The 18,176-nt window shown below is 43.9% G+C and overlaps 1 protein-coding gene across 4 annotated transcripts in view; it reads left to right on the forward strand.

Annotated features, from left to right (window-relative positions):
* The first annotated feature begins 3,261 nt into the window (after positions 1–3,261).
* The window catches only part of LOC124789792 (gamma-aminobutyric acid receptor subunit beta-like), a 328,288-nt gene continuing 313,373 nt past the window's right edge, over positions 3,262–18,176 (forward strand). For 3 of the 4 annotated variants that reach the window (XR_007016167.1, XM_047257265.1, XM_047257267.1), the window contains exon 1: positions 3,262–3,632. Coding sequence is in view for 3 of the 4 variants with exons in the window: in XM_047257265.1 (XP_047113221.1) it covers positions 3,553–3,632 (80 nt within the window). In the remaining variant the exon portion in view is untranslated. The remainder of the gene's footprint in view (positions 3,633–18,176) is intronic. The other variant, XM_047257266.1, reaches the window with a different exon arrangement.

Consider the following 18,176-nt stretch of genomic DNA (forward strand, 5'->3'; position numbering starts at 1 on the left):
AAACACATTTTGTTCACCTTAAGTTGTTGCCGTCAACATTAAAAAATAAAAAAAAAGAATATGAAAGTAACGCAATAAATTCATCAAGACGTGAAGTGTTGTAAGCGGACAAACTGTTGTAGATGACAGTAGGGTTGAATAAGACTTTTGAATATTGTATTCCCTGTTTCTACCCTTCGAGGGATATTAATGCTGGTTATTTATGATAGGATTTTCTCAATTGTTCTGATTTTTGGGATATATTTTATGTTTTTAATTTTCAGTTTCATTCTAATATTATCGCAATATGAGTTACACTAAGGGAAAAAATCGAAACAGCAAGGAGGAGTTGTGACATATAAACAAAAGTTGGTAGGCGTGTTTCTATATGTGGAGAAAGATTTTATTCAGATTTCGTACCAGTGGCGTAAGAGAAGCGTTAGTAGCCCCACTATGACCGCCGTAACGGTCGTGAGCACTAGTTACTTTCGAGACTGGACATTGTGAGTTGATGTAAGTCAGGAATGCCTTTAAGGCGACAAAGACGCCATTATAATCACATCACTGAGTCTTGTGATAGGGCTACGAGAAGCTGGATTTTCCTTCTGCCATACTGAAGAAATACTTTGCAGGAATGTAGCCACTGTATATGACTCCTGGCAGCGGTGGTCTCGAGATTGCACTCTGCGCTGCCACGTGGCACTATCTAGAGTGTAGACCAGCGTGTTCGACGTATGGCTCTGTCGCATCGTACTGCATCTGCAGCAACAGTTTAAGAAGCAGTTGCCACCACAGTGCCACAACGAACTGTTAAAAATCGGTTACACCAAGGACATCTCCGAGCCAGGAGCCCAGTAACGTGCATTCCATATACCCCAAACCACCGCCATTTGCGACTTAACGGTGGTGTCAAGCGAGAGCTCATTGGATGGCTGGGTGGAGGTCTGTTGTAATTTCTGATGAAAGCTGGTTCTGCCTCGGTGCAGTGATGACCGCGTGTTTGTTAGGAGGCTAGTTGAGAACCTGCAACGAACCTGTCTGCAATAACACTGGATCTGCACTTGAGTTATGATTTGGGGTGCGATTTCATATGGTAGCAGGAGCACTCTCTTGGTTATCTAATGTGCCCTGGCTGCAAATTTGTATGTCAGTCTGGTGATTCGACCTGTTGTGCATAAATAGAATACTATGGGGTGCTTTTCGACAGAATAACACTCGCTCACATACCGCTGTTGTAACGCAACATACTATATACGGTGTCGACACGTTGGATTGGCCTGTTCGATCACCAGCTCTGTCTCCAATCGAGTATACAGGAGACATCATGGGACGACAAGTCCAGCGTCATCCACAAAAAGCATTACACGCCCCTGTAATTCCTTCACGAAAGAAGACGAATTAAATATGCCAGAATTCGAAACCAGAACAGCTGTTAGCATGAGTGACATAAAAGTAGATATCTTAGGCGTTGCGAAACTACTCAAATCACTTAAGAGAGGCAAGTCTTCCGGTCCAGATGGTATACCAATCAGCTTCCTCTCAGAGTATGCAGACACAATAGCGCCTTTCTTAGCAATCATATACAACCTCTCACTTGACGAAAGGTTCTGTTCCTAAAGACTGGAAAGTAGCAAAAGGCATACCAATATTCAAGAAAGGAAATAGGAGTAACCCATTCAATTACAGACCCACATCAATTTGCAGTAGGATTTCGGAGCATATACTGTACTCGAACATTATGAATCACCTTGAAAAAATGACTTATTCATACATATACAATACGGATTCAAAAAATATCGTTCTTGTGCACCACAGCTAGCTCTTTATTTCCATGAAGTAATGAGTGCTATCGACAAGGATCTCAGATCGATTCTATATTCCTAGATTTCCAGAAGGCTTTTCATATCGTTCCTCACAAGCGACTATTAATCAAATTGCGTGCATATAGAGTATCGTCTCAGTTGTGTGACTGGATTCGTGATTTTCTCTCAGAGAGGTCACAGTTCGTAGTGATAGACGGTAAATCATCGAGTAGAACACAAGGGATATCTGGCGTTCTGCAAGGTAGTGTCTTAGGCCCTCTGCTGCTCCTGATTTATATAAATGATCTAGGTGATAATCTGAGCAGCCCCCTTAGATTGTTTGCAGATGAGTCTGTAATTTACCGTCTAGTAAAATCATCAGACGATCAATTACAATTACAAAATGATCTAGAGAGAATTTCTGTATGGTGCGAAAAGTGGCAATAGGGCACTAAACAAAGAAAAGTGCTGGGTCATTCACATGGGTACTAAAAGAAATGCGATAAATTTTGGGTATACGATAAATCTCACAAATCTAAGGGCTGTCAATTCGACTAAATACCTAGGAATTACAATTACGAGCAACTTAAATTGGAAAGACCACATAGATAATATTGTGAGGAAGGCGAAACAAAGAATGAGCTTTGTTGGCAGAACACTTAGAAGATGCGAGAAACCCACTAAAGAGACAGCCTACATTACACTTGTCCGTCCTCTGCTGGAATATTGTTGCGCGGTATGGGATCCTTACCAGGTATGATTGACGGAGGACATCGAAAAAGTGCAAAGAAGGGCAGCTCGTTTCGTGTTATCGCGCAATATGGGTGAGAGTGTCACTGATATGATAAGCGAGTTGGGGTGGCAATCACTGAAACAAAGGCGGTTTTCTTTGCGGCGAGATCTATTTACGCAGTCGGGAGAGAAAGTTGGTGATTTGACAGTTTTCAATTGCGAAGCGCAAACGGCCATAGGCGAAAATATAGTCATCTATAGAGCTATGAAGAAGCGTTGGCATAGAGTCGTTTACAAAATCGCGTTGTGGACATTTGAAGTAACTGCACACAGCGTACGGTAACTATCCTGAATCATCTCCGACCAAGTCTACTACAATAGCACTTATACGTTTTCGTTTATAATAGAAAAGTGGAAGAATTAATACCCGGAAAATGCCGGGTTTGTCAGCAAGTGGAAATTCTTCTCAAGAATGTTGTCACGGCTGTGGACCCTGTAGAAACTACATTTTTCAAATTGGTCTTATGGTAGGAACGACGTAGCAGATCCGGAGGCGGTCCCTCGCGCGTGCTGCCATCTGTGGTTGTGGCGGCAGCGGCAGCGGCAGCGGCGCATCTCCCTCGGCGAGGCGCGGCGTCGCCAGCGTCGATGCTGCGGTCGCGTCCGCGCATGCGCCGTGGCGCCGCGCCGCCTCCGCCGCACACACACAGAGGACGCCGACTCACGCACACACACGCGCGCTCGCCCGCCGCCAATTTCCTCGCCCAGTGTCGAAACCCGGAGCAGCGCTCGTGCAGATTCCACGCCGCTCGCAGCCCCCACAATACGCCCGCCCCATGTGACGCTGCCGCCTGAGATGCTGCTGCGAGCGCTGGCCCACCACGCGCACCGGCGACTGCCTACCGCCACTGCCCCCGATCCCGAATTCTCGTAAACATGTGTGACAGCCATGCGATGCCTTTCGTCAACCAAGTGACGTGAAGTCCCGCCGCCTCTGCGGTTTCGCTGAGAGGGCTGACAACGTGGAACGCCGAGAAGGATGCTGAGGGGCACGGCGGCTGCCAGCTTGCTATGTCTCCTCACCTTCGCATGGACGGCGGCAGAGGTGTCCTCGGCAGGGTGAGTAGTCACACTTTCTCTACCGTTTCTGACGTTCACGTTTCTCCGATAATATGTCACACAAGGCTAGACGTGTCTCACAATTTAGCTCGATATTACAATCAAAACGTTAAATTTTAAACATATGTAACTGTTCAACATCTCAGATGTATCATCAATATTAAAAATTTTCACTACCAACGATCTGCAAAAGTAAGGCAACTTTGACCTATTACCTGGTCGGCTGTGACAACGCGAGTCCAATCTCATTATTGTGTAAGCTTGCCGCCTGTGTCTTAGTCACTAAAAATAAGCGATTTTCTTTTTAATATGGGAAATATCTTGACAGAATGAAACGCTTTTTAAACGTCCGTCATAGATTTTACCTTCTTTTGTTTCTGAAGCGTTATCTGCGATTGGACAGTCAGCAAAATAGCGGACATAAAAATTTTACTGGTGACATGTAATAATCGTGGAAACGTTTAATCAACAGCATGCTAAACTGTACATACCACCATCTAACATTTGCACCGTAGCAGAGATTGAAAGAAACTGTGACAAACAGATGTAACTGACACTAATCACACACAGACATATGTGTGTGTGTGTGTGTGTGTGTGTGTGTGTGTGTGCGTGTGTGTTTTTTTTAAGACAATTTAGAAATTTTAAAACACGCGAAAATCTGTGGTTCCTATGTGGAAAAAAATATCTAAATTAATTTAATGTTCCTGGTGTTATCAAAAATAAAATTATAAAAATAACTTTTCTTAAAGTAGCAAACTAATCACTGACTGCTCAGATACATTCTTGAGAGAGAATCATCACATCCTTTCTTAACATAGGTTTCCAGACCAGCTCCGCACAGAAACAATGGTTCCAATACGTATGTCATTAGTCACAGAATACAATAACTAATACGATCGTCTCGGATCATTCTCAACAGTACTAAGCGCTGCAGCTATGCACACCGAAAGCGCCGTCAGCGTAACGTTATAACACTCTTCTTATTTTACTTTTAATAGTTCTTAACAACGTTTTGACAGAAAATTTACATATTTACAATAGCATTGCGTAATTTTTTTATTCGAATAATTTGCCACCTGTTTTCATTATTTCAATCCGGAAATCGACGACAATAAATGTAAAATCTAAAAAATCTAAATTCGAGTCATTTTTGCCTTGAGCTCTACCATAATACATACTCACAAAAACAACAGAAACACACATAAAATGCAAAGTGTACAAGTTTTGCTTCGATATAACTATGAATTAGAATTCATACATTCTTTTTTAAAATGAGATCCAGCCACTCAGGGACCAGAGGTTTATACTTGAAGTGTTGGAATCGTCTGAAGTTGGTGTATCAATGTTATGACGTAAACATCACATGTATGGCCTATTTCATTTATTACTTTTATTCCCTAGATCTTCTGTGTGTATGATACGTTATCATGGAGCGTTTCGTCGCATACTGAGAACATTTTTAAAGACAGCCAGTAAATAAAGAAGCTCTGAAATATGAAATACCTGAATACAAAATTAAAAATGAAAACAGATCCAGACATGCAAAGATCAGACGTTTATAAATAAACTTTTGGAATAGTTTTAGATTGGTGTTTCGGTGTTATGACACAAACATTTATTGTAATTCGTGGACGTTCATGTTTATCGTGAATATTTATTGTTGTGTGCATATCACAAAATATCATAAAGCCATTCACCACATATTGATGAGTTTTTTAAGGAAAAATAATAAAGAAACTTTGAAATATGAAATGCATAAATACAAATAATGGTGACATAATAATAATAATAATAATAATAATAAACATCCAGTCTAAAGATTTGCATAAACTTACGGAATAAGGAAGCTAAAAAGGAAGCAACTGTTTCATTCAGACACAAAAGGCTTCAGGTTGAGCAGCTGTTTTACGCACTAAAATACAGCTGGGAGAAGGCTACGCTCATTTGCTTGAATGAGACGCATTATTTCTAGTTACATTTCTCTTCTCTTATATTATTACTTCCTTGTTTTGACAGAGCTGAGGTATTTATTCTGTAACCACTAAGCAGTACTTTCACCAAACGTGGGCACTATTGTACGATATTCTTTATTTAATTACTTGAGCATTTATATTGTGTCACAATGGCAGTCCCTTAGCCCCTTATCAATCAGGGATTATTAGAATATCGTTTTACATTTAACATAACGGACATTGTACATCGAATAATACGCTAATATTAATAACTATTACTACTATTATTTTATAGTAATGACTTAATCATAGTAATGTCGGTGCTATTGAATTTGATTTAAGTACGTTTCTCATAATGTAAGATTCCTGTCAAATGCGGGTAAAGTAGTTCGAACAAAAAGGCAGTAGTACCGAAAGATCAAATTTGCAGAAGTAAATTGTCCCCAGAAAAGTGAGAAAAAGAGACGGAGGAAAAAAAGAAACAGAAGGAAGAAAGAAACGGAAAGAGGGCTAACGAAGTCTGGGACAGCGCTGATATCCCACTAGTTTCCCTCCTGTCCAATAGTTGTCTATCGCACAGGAGGGAAACTAGTGAGATATGCAGACAGGGAAGCTACGTCGAACACAAAAGGAAAATCGTTAGACATCTTTTGATACAGCATGATTTTGAATCAGCGGCTAACGTATAGCCGAAAAGGAAGAGGGGTAAATATTTATAATTATGACAGGTACAGCCAAGGTACTGCAGGTATCAAATCTTGTATTGCGATTACGGAATAAAGATAAGTATTTGACATGAGAAGAAAGTGCTGGGGAGTCCAATGGTTAAGAGCTTTCGGAGCGATATGAGCCTCATTTGTGGCTTATGGAACTTTAAGACTTAGGTTTCCCGCCCGTTTTGATACTGACCAAAGGCCATATTCAGGTCAAAAACGGAAGAAGCGACAGTGGCAGGGTTGCCACTTATATATAGTAGTATGGCGTCAACATACAAGTAAAACCGAGCGAGGTGGCGCAGTGGTTAGACACTGGACTCGCATTCGGGAGGACGACGGTTCAATCCCGCATCCGGCCATCCTCATTTAGGTTTTCCATGATTTCCCTAAATCATTCCAGGCAAATGCCGGGATGGTTCCTCTGAAAGGGCACGGCCGACTTCCTTCCCCGTCCTTCCCTAATCCGATGAGATCGATGACCACGCTGTCTGGTCTCCTTCCCCAAAAACAACCAACAACCAACAAGTAACACGTTATATGCAGGGTGATCCATTGATAGTGACCGGGCCAAATATCTCACGAAATAGGCATCAAACGAAAAAACTACAAGGGACGAAACTTGTCTAGCTTGAAAGGGGAAACCAGATGGCGCCATGGTTGGCCCGCTAGATGGCGCTGCCAAAGGTCCAACGGATATCAACAGCGTTTTTTTTTTAAATAGGTTCCCCCATTTTTATCAAATATTCGTGTAGTACGTAAAGAAATATGAATGTTTTAGTTGGACCACTTTTTTCGCTTTGTGATAGATGGCGCTGTAATTGTCACAAACGTATAAGTACGTGGTATCACGTAACATTCCGACAGTGCGGACGGTATTTGCTTCGTGATACATTACCCGTGTTAAAATGGACCGTTTACCAATTGCGGAAAAGGTCGATATCGTGTTGATGTATGGCTATTGTGATCAAAATGCCCAACGGGCGTGTGCTATGTATGCTGCTCGGTATCCTGGACGACATCATCCAAGTGTCCGGACCGTTCGCCGGATAGTTACGTTATTTAAGGAAACAGAAAGTGTTTAGCCACGTGTGAAACGTCAACCACGACCTGCAACAAATGATGATGTCCAAGTAGGTGTTTTAGCTGCTGTCGCGGCTAATCCGCACATCGGTAGCAGACAAATTGCGCAAGAATCGGGAATCTCAAAAACGTCGGTGTTGAGAATGTTCCATCAACATCGATTGCACCCGTACCATATTTCTGTGCACCAGGAAATGCATGGCGACGACTCTGAACGTCGTGTACAGTTCTGCCACTGGGCACAAGAGAAATTACGGGACGATGACAGATTTTTTGCACGTGTTATATTTAGCGACGAAGCGTCGTTCACCAACAGCGGTAACGTAAACCGGCATAATATGCACTATTGGGCAACGGAAAATCCATGATGGCTGCGACAATGGAACATCAGCGACCTTGGCGGGTTAATGTATGGTGCGGCATTATGGGAGGAAGGATAATTGGCCCCCATTTTATCGATGGCAATCTAAATGGTGCAATGTATGCTGATTTCCTACGTAATGTTCTACCGATGTTACTGATGTTACTACAATATGTTTCACTGCATGGCAGAATGGCGATGTACTTCCAACATGATGGATGTCCGGCACATAGCTCGCGTGCGGTGGAAGCGGTATTGAATATCATATTTCATGACAGGTGGATTGGTCGTCGAAGCACCATACCATGGCCCGCACGTTCACCGGATCTGATGTCCCCGGATTTCTTTCTGTGGGGAAACTTGAAGGATATTTGCTATCGTGATCCACCGACAACCCCTGACAATATGCGTCAGCGCATTGTCAGTGCATGTGTGAACATTACAGAAGGCGAACTACTCGCTGTTGAGAGGAATGTCGTTACACGTATTGCCAAATGTATTGAGGTTGACGGACATCATTTGGAGCATTTATTGCATGAATGTGGTATGTACAGGTAATCACGCTGTAAGAGCATGCGTTACCAGAAATGATAAGTTCAAAACAGGTACACATTGGAACAACCGAAATAAAATGTTCAAACGTACCGACGTTCTGTATTTTAGTTTAAAAAACCTACCTGTTACCAACTGTTCGTCTAAAATTGTGAGCCGTATGTTTGCGACTATTACAGCGCCATCTATCACAAAGGAAAAAAGTGGTCCAACTAAAACATTCCTGTTTCTTTAGGTACTACACGAATATGTAATAAAAATGAGGGTTCCCATTTAAAAAAAACGCAGTTGATATCCGTTTAACCTATGGCAGCGTCATCCAGCGGGCCAACCATAGCGCCATCTGGTTTCCCCCTTCAAGCTAGACAAGTTTCGTTCTTTGTAGTTCTTTCGTTTGACGCTTATTTCGTGAGATATTTGGCCCGGTCGCGATCAATGGACGACCCTGTATAAGCAATATGTGGAAAAACGGAATCATTCGGAACGTTAGGTATAATTTATGCTATATTGTCAGTTGAATTGATAAGAATGTAACACAGCCGGAATATCTTTGATATACGTGTACAGGGAACAGGCAGCAGGCCAAGCACAGAACCTTAGGGGACTAAAGAAATCAAGCAGCTCGTCCAGGACGTGGAAGCCCAAGGGATGTCTACCGGTCACCGTTTCATTCTCTGCCTTGCGGCGTGATGTGGATGCAGTATGGAGGGGCATACAGTCTGCAAACTGCTCTCCCCGACATTTTTCCTGCCTTCCGATTTTCTAGACCTTGGAGACGCTACTTCTCGTTCAAGTACACTACTGGCCATTACAATTGTTACACTACGAAGATGACGTGCTACGGACGCGAAATTTAACCGACAGGAAGAAGATGCTGTGATATGCAAATGATTAGCTTTTCAGAGCATTCACACAAGGCTGGCGCCGGTGGTGACACGTACAACATGCTGACATGAGGAAAGTTTCCAACCGCTTTCAGATACACAAACAGCAGTTGACCGGCGTTGTCTGGTGAAACGTTGTTGTGATGCCTCGTGTAAGGAGGAGAAATGCGTACCATCACGTTTCCGACTTTGATAAAGGTCGGATTGTAGCCAATCGCAATTGCGGTTTATCGTATCGCGACATTGCTGCTCGCGTTGGTCGAGATCCAATGACCGTTAGCAGAATATGGAATCGGTGGGATTAGGAGAATAATACGGAAAGCCGTGCTGGATTCCAACGGCCTCGTATCACTAGCAGTCGAGATGACAGGCATCTTATCCGCATGGGTGTAACGGATCGTGGAGCCACGTCCCGATCCCTGAGTCAACAGATGGGGACGTCTGCAAGACAACAACCATCTGCACGAACAGTTCGACGACGTTTGCAGCAGCATGGACTATCAGATCGGAGACCATGGCTGCGGTTACCCTTGACGCTGCATCACAGACAGGAGCGCCTGCGATGGTGTACTCAACGACGAACCTGGCTGGACGAATGGCAAAACGTCATTTTTTCGGATGAATCCAGGTTCTGTTTACAGCATCATGATGGTCGCATCAGTATTTGGCGACATCGCGGTGAACGCCCATTGGAAGCGTGTATTCATCATCGCCGTACTGGTGTATCACCCGGCGTGATGGTGTGGGGTGCCATTGGTTACACGTCTCGGTCACCTCTTGTTGGTATTGACGGCAATTTGAACAGTGGACGTTACATTTCAGATGTGTTACGACCCGTGGCTCTATGCTTCATTTGATCCCTGCGAAACCCTACATTTCAGCAGGATAATACACGACCGCATGTTGCAGGTCCTGTACGGGCCTTTCTGGATACAGAAAATGTTCGACTGCTGCCCTGGCCAGCACATTCTCCAGATCTCTCACCAATTGAAAACGTGTGGTCAATGGTGGCCGAGCAACTGGCTCGTCACAATACACCAGTCACTACTCTCGATGAACTGTGGTATCGTGTTGAAGCTGCATGGGCAGCTGTACCTGTACACGCCATCCAAGCTCTGTTTGACTCAATGCCCAGGCGTATCAAGGCCGTTATTACCGCCAGAGGTGGTTGTTCTGGGTACTGATTTCTCGGGATCCATGCACCCAAATTGCGTGAAAATGTAATCACATGTCAGTTGTAGTACAATATATTTGTCCAGTGAATTTCTTCTTGGAGTAGCAGTTTTACTGGCCAGTAGCGTAGCTTCTCAGTTGGCATCATGAGGCTGAGTGCACCTCGTAGCTGGCCTCTCACCGAGGAAAAATCCTTGGCAGTGCCGGGAATCGACCCCGGGTCCTTTGCATGACAGCCATCTATGCTGACCAGTTATCTACGAAGCGTGATGAGAACCCTAACGAACTATGTAGAGCATAACTTACTGTGATGATGTCTGTGATCTATAGATGACTGCGTCACGTCTTTTTCTCAGCTTGCTGTCCAAACACAGTTCCACAATATTTTAGAAATTAACTGTTTCATGAATAAAAATTATTTAGCATATTTTTGAAAAATAAAGGCCCGAAACCCGCTTTCCTCTGTGATAAATAATACACTTTCCTTACCAAAAAAATTTAAGCTGACTGATTTTGAAAGACGGTGAAGTCTGACATGTATCTACCATGAAACTAACTAGATCCATGTTTTCACATGAACCTAGGGTTGTGTCTTAATTTTAGAAACATTTTATGAGAATGGAAGTTACGGAAAAAGTATAATAAACCAGTACCAAAACATTTATTTTCCTGAAAACAAAAAAGATGAAATATTGCACACAAGTTTTCAATATAACATTTGAAGATGGCTTTAACATACCACACATATTCTATGAAGTTTTCTGGGGCGTATATGTCCCACTACATACTGATTATGTACAGACTAGCAGAATTCCTGAGGTATGTAGTAATTTTTTTTAAAATAATGTCTATGGTGTGTAAGAAAACACAATTAGTTAAAAAAATGGTTCAAATGGCTCTGAGCACTATGGGACTTAACATCTGAGGTCATCAGTCCCCTAGAACTTAGAACTACATAAACCTAACTAACCCAAGGACATCACACACATCCATGCCCGAGGCAGGATTAGAACCTGCGACCGTAGCGGTCGCGCGGTTCCAGACTGAAGCCCCTAGAACCACTCGGCCACACTGGCCGGCCAGAATTAGTTACTTAGAACATTTTTGGAATGGAGAAGATGGTGATTTGATCTGATTTTCATGGAACAGGTACACTATAAACACACGCCGCCCATTTGATCACTCACAGCCTTCTCTATATCCGTCCCATGGTCCGTAGTATTTTCCTCCAAGTTACGAAAGCATTTTGCTACATGCTGGCACTAGAGAGATGTCAGTTATCTCCGTCCTAACGTTCAGAACTGCATATTACTTTAGTGGGTCTACATGCCTCATTAACCACCAAAGGATTAATCTTCAAAAGGAATACATTGAGGTAAATGCTGTCAAACACTTTACTGGTAACAAGCAATCCTATAATGGCTGATTCGCGTTTGCTCACGGCTTGTTTGAGATCATCAACCACTTTAATTAATTCAGTTAATGCACTCTGGTACTTTCGGTAGGCTGATTACTATTTATCGTGACTGTGTTGTAAGTGCAAAGTTGATCAGTCAACTGTTTATGTACAATGAAGGCCAAAACTTATCATTTCCTACGTAATTCGTTAATCGGCCTTTAGAAGGGTCGGTGATGTTGCAGTTATCGTTTTTGGGTACACTCGTAGTTTTAAATATGAAAACGAAACAGTTGAAGGAACAGGAAAAGACAGTGCGTATAAATCAATGAACAGCTTTTCGTTACAACATGTCCTGGGAACAACATCAGGGTGACGTCACACGGGGTAAGACCATCGGGAAACTGGAAGAAGGGCGAAGTGTGACGGGTGTAGGCCAGAAATTTGGTAAGGCACACAGCATTGTTCACGTGCATGAGGAGCGTTCCGAACGACAGGCACTGCTTCCCTATGCAGAAAATTATCGACCACGATGAACTATAGCAGCAGATGACCGCTTCGTTGTGTAGTAGGTAAGAAGGGTCCCACGTCAAACAGCCGGTGCAATTGCAACCACATTTAACTAGACTGCAGGGTGTTCCGTCTTGCGCCCCACAGTGGCACGACGACTGCGTGGTGACGGTGGTCTCAGACCGATGAGCAGTGCATTGTGTTCCGTTGGCTGCCACGCATCGGCGGCACTGTTTGCGAGGGCGCCAAGAGCATAGGGACAGGACCAACAATCACTGCATGCGTGTGCTCTTCTAGGATTAGAGGAAGGAAGATAGGGTCTAACGTCCCGTCGAAATCGATATCATTAGAGACGGAGCAGAAGCTAGGGTTAGGTCAAGGGTGGGGAAGAAATTCGGCCGTGCTCTTCCAAAGGAACCATCCCAGCATTTGCCTAGAGCGGTTTAGGAAAATCATAGAAAACCTAAATCCGGATGGCCGCAAGTGTGTTTGAATCGTCGTCCTCACGAACGCGAGTCCAGTGAGCTAGCCACTGCGCCACCTCGCTCTGTCGGACTGGAAGAGTTGGTTTGGTTAGGCGAAGAGACCAAACAGCGAGGTCATCTGATTACGAAATACAGGGAACGAAGTCGGCCGTGCCCTTTCAGAGGAACCATCCTGGCATTTGCCTGGAGAGATTTAGGGAAATCACGGAAAACCTAAATCAGGATGGCCGTACGCGGGATTGAACCGTCGTCCTCCCGAATGCGAGTCCAGTGTGCTAACCACTGCGCCACCTCGCTCGGTAACACAACACCCAGTGTCTGAGCGGAGACAATCTCCGAGCCAGCCGGGAATCGGACTGGAAGAGATTCAGTTCGACTGTGAGCCGTGGTTTTGGCCCGGCCCACGTATGGCGAATTGTGGGAACACGTAATACACCCAGCAACATCGGCGAGCATGATCGTTTCGTTGATACAGGCGTTATCGAGTGGCGAAGTAAAACGTTGCTTTGGCGTACTGACCTCTAAATCTTAGAACACGATACAGTCACGGGTCAACGTTATTGTGGTACTGTAACCCCCATGTGCGTGTTGTCAGGGGCGCCTTCGGCCCTGACTTCGTTTTTTAATGATGACAATACGCGACCACATCGAACAGCGCAGGTGGACGGTCTTTTGGTACGAGAAGATATTCGGCGAATCCACTGGCCTGCCAGTTTCTCCAACTTAAATCCCATCTGATGCATGTTGGATGCGTTGGATGTGTTGGAAAGACGTGTTGCAGCCCTTCCACATGCAGCCAACATCCGGCAGCTGTCAACCGCGATCTAGGAGCAGTGCAACACCATACCACAAGGACTCCTTACCAACCTTGTATCCAGCGTGAGGGCACGTTGCTATCCGTGGTGACCACTTACCCTATAAAGAACAATGTCACGCCTTTTGTCCAGGGGCCTGTCATAAATCGCGATGACTTCAGTGTAATTATTTTCTTAGAATAAAATTATAATTTCTGTTGGTCTCATTGAGTATTTCTTTCACTTAGCTTCTGTACTATACTGTAGCAGTTTCTTGTATGATTTGTCCACGTTTCATCGAGCTATGTTACTTGGCAAGATACATTATATATATTAAAGCTGCTTTTGTTCCTCAACTTCTGCAGATCAGTGTACGTACTACTTGCAAGAGAGAGACTGAAGATGTTTTTATAATACGCTAAAATATTTACCATCCGTACGCTCAAGAGATTCTCATGATGGCTTTCCTTTGTCTGTTTGCAGAAAACATGTTTCAAGAAAAATGTGTTTGTCTTCGAATGTGTGTCTTTCGACTGTCATTTTTTAAAACTTGAAAACTGATGGATTTCGAGATACAGCCAATTAATTCAACTGCGAAAAGCAGCACAAAGCTTTGGCTTTTCTAGAAATTGAGGTGTTTGGCTTCGTTTAAATCCTGTGTGTGCTGAGCCTTGCTTATCCATTATATGGCGAAAGTCTACAGGCAGCCGTGAAGCATGTTGTCAGTTCACTGCGACAGAACGCTGGGTGCGGTTCCCATCAATGTGCAGTGTGTCTGCAAGTGAATTTTCGAACTTTATTCTCTAAAGTGAAATTACTTACACCCTGCCATGTAGTATCGGAACATCCCTTTGGTAGAGAGTCGTGACTGAAGTGTTTTTGGCTTTTGTTCACTATTAAGCATGAATATTCTCTGTCGGTCGCTACAAAATGTATTCTGAATATTACGTCTTAAGCAGAAAGATCAGGAGCAGAATTTTCATTGGTTCAAATCACTTTTCCTCTCCTCTTCCTTGTTACCATACCTATACAAATTATAGTTGTGTTGCTTAAGAATGTTAGACATAGGTATGTAATGATCATATCATTAAATAGTCTTCTATGAAGATCGCGAGTTTAGCTGCAGGTCCATACATGTACCTGCCATAAGGATAGCACCACAGCGTGACACTAGTGGGTAGTGAAGGCAAGGCTGCAACGACAGAGCTTTGTGGACAACAACGATTTAACATTTCTGATCCTGTACATTCAGTTCCAGAAACAATAACTCTACGTGTCTTTAGACATTACAACCCAGTCACCTTAATATCGTCAGTTTTCAGTCACAACGAACACTAACACCTGCGCTAACCCTAGGATGAGTCGCAGGAATTGAGCAAAAATATGGAAACACCGCAAGAAATGTTTGCTTAAATATGCAGGTTGTACTTTGTATTTTACCACGAATTGTTCCTGTGCAATACACTCAGTATATTGCAATTGTCAGTCGCAGCCAGAACAATGTTGTGTGTAGATGTAAGTCTACGGCACTGGAGATAAGTGAAGTCGAACGGAAGCAAATTGTTGGTACTCGTTACTGCGTAACCAAAGTATCAGAAGTGTTAGTTGTTTCAAGAGGAACCACACCGAAGATTTATATACAGGGGAAGCGGAGAAACTTCGTCCACTAAGTCGCAACGCGGACGAAGGTGTGTGTTGAGTGATGGTCGCTCGAGAGGATTGTGAGGGAAAATACGAAGTCGACAGCTGCAAAAGCCGCTGCAGAACAGAACATCGCACTCCCGAAATCTTTCAGGGCCAAAACAACGCTAAAGGAACTCCATAAGCAGGCAGTTGCAAGGCAAGCTGGGATTCCGAAACCACTCGTCAGTTATGCAAAATACCGTAACAGTGAAAGGTAGCGCCGAAGCCATAACACCTGTACTATGGAGCAACGGAAGAAAGTCATTTGATCGGATAAGTCGTGTTTGACACTGTTTCCAACTTCTGCCCAAGTTGACCTCCCAAGAGTGGAGCATATCGAGCGCTCCGTGATGATCTGGACAGCCGTATCGTGTATTCCTACACTGCAATGTAGCATTAACTCCAACGACTATGTGACCATTTTGGGTGATCAGATCCATCCCACGGAACAACATTTGTTCGCCATTGTTGCATCAACAAGGTGACGGGGCCCATGTTCACACAACTCTCATTGTCCATGACTGATTTTGTGAACACGAGGATGAACTATCGCACCACAGTCACAAGATCACAGTATTGTTGAGCCTTTGAGGAGAAGGGTGCCTGATCAATATCCAGCTTCATCATCGTTACCTGGACTTGGCACTATTTTTCAGAAAGACTGGTATAAAACACTCTTGAAAACATTAAAGGACCTGTATTTATCTCTTCCATAAGACAGCAAGTTGTTTTGAATGCGAACGGGTTTCCTACACTTCACTACGCAAGGTACTATGTTATACTTTTGTTGTTTACAGAGCTTTGTACACCCCCTGTAGGTGACCATCTCTTACAAGCGAGTTACTGAAGACGGACAGAGGATCAGAGCAAGTTTGTCATCAGCCAGTACTTTTTTTTATTTTCGGTCAGTCTTGTGACTGGTTTGATGCGGCCCTCCACGAATTCCTCCTGTGTCAGCCTTTTCATCTAAGTGTAGCAACCTACGTCCTCAATTTTTCGCTGAATGTATTCCACTCTCTGTCTTCCTCTACAGTTTTTACCCTCTACAGCCCCCTTTAGTGTCATATAATTTACTGCCTGATGTCTCAACAGATGTCCTATCATCCTGTCCCTTCTTGTCAGTGTTTTCCATATATTTCTTTCCTCGCCGATTCTATGGTGAACCTCCTCATTACTTACCTTATCAGTGCACCTGATTTTCAGCATTCTTCTGTAGTACCACATCTCAAATGCTTCTATTCTGTTCCAGTTTTCTCACAGACCATCTCTCACTACCGTATGTTGTGTTCCAAACGTATGTTCTCAGAAATGTCTTCCTCAAATGAAGACCTATGGTTGATACTAGTAGACTGTTGCTGACCAGGTGTAAACTTTTTGCCAGTGCTAGTCTGCTTTTTATGGCAACATTCACTGTCTATCAAAAGTATCCGAATATCCCTAAGTAATGCGAAATCGACCACTCCGCGTCATGAGAGGTGGATCTGCCAGTAGGAAAGTAGGTAAAGCGCAGTGTGTGGTTAGTAGATCAGCAGTAATAACTGAGTGGATCAGCCAGGAGAGGTCAGTTACTTCGATCAAGGATATTTCAAACCTCTATGGCTGCCCGATTCGACAGTTCCCAATATCATCGTCAAGTGGAAACGCGAAGGAGCAACCGCAACTAAATCAAGACCAGGCAGACATCACGTAATGAATGACAAGGACCGTTGAGCGTTTGGGATGGTAGTTGTAAAAAATCGCATGACATCAGCTCAAGGATCCACTCCTGTGTTCCAAAATGCTATGTGCAGCCCAGCTAGCACAGTGACTGTCCGTAGCGAGTTAAGAAGTATGAGGTATAACACTCGAGCAGCTCCTCATAAACCGCACATTTCCGCAGTCAGCACTAAGCGACGTTTGAGGTGCTATAAAGAGTGATGCCACTGGACAGTGAATGACTGGAAACTAGTGATTTGGAGTGACGAAACACGCTGTACCCTATGAAAAACCAATGCAAGTGTCTGGGTTTGGCAAATTCCTGGAGGACGTTACTGGTCTTCATGGCCGGCCGTGGTGGCCGAGCGGTTCTGGGCGCTACAGTCTGGAGCCGCGCGACCGCTACGATCGCAGGTTCGAGTCCTGCCTCGGGCATGGATGTGTGTGATGTCCTTAGGTTAGTTAGGTTTAAGTAGTTCTAAGTTCTAGGGGACTGATGACCTCAGGAGTTAAGTCCCATAATGCTCAGAGCCATTTGAACCATTTTTGGTCTTCATGTGTAATGCCAACAGTGAATTACTAAGGCGGTTGTGTTACGGTGTGGAGGTGTTTTCCGTGGCTAGCATGCCATAACCCTATTGCACTTAAGAAAATGCTAAATGCAGAAGGAGATGAGCACATTTTACAATATTGTGTACTGCATATAGTGGAAGAACATTTCAGTGGCAATGCCTATTTACAGCGACATGACAATGCACCCCGTCACAAAGCACAATCTGTCAGGCAACGGTTTGTGGCCAATAATATTCCGAAATGGACTCGTCCGCCCGGGTCGCGACCCGACCCCAATAAAACCTCTCTGGGATGAGCTGGAACGTCGACTTCCCTCTACACCCCAGCGACCAACATCACTATCCTCTCTGGTTTCGGCTCCTGAGGAAGAATGAGCTACCATTCCTCCACAGACATTCAGACAGCTCATTAAAGGAGTCCCCAGCAGAGTTCAAGCCATCATAAAGGCGAAGGGTGGAGACAGCCCATAATAATATCCACTAATAGGTGTCCGGATAATTTTGATCAGGTAGATTGGTAAAAGAACGGATCTGCAAAATCACAAACAAATATTCTTAACGCTGGATTGCTGCAGAACACTTAAGCATTCCTAACGTCCAACAAAATAAATTTCCATGAGAGAGAAAAGCTATGCACAAATCAGGACGCATTTAGAAAGCGTTGCTAGTGTAAAAATCAGCTTACCCT

The sequence above is a fragment of the Schistocerca piceifrons genome, chromosome 3, assembly GCF_021461385.2.
Source record: "Schistocerca piceifrons isolate TAMUIC-IGC-003096 chromosome 3, iqSchPice1.1, whole genome shotgun sequence".
Classification (NCBI taxonomy): Eukaryota; Metazoa; Arthropoda; class Insecta; order Orthoptera; family Acrididae; genus Schistocerca; species Schistocerca piceifrons.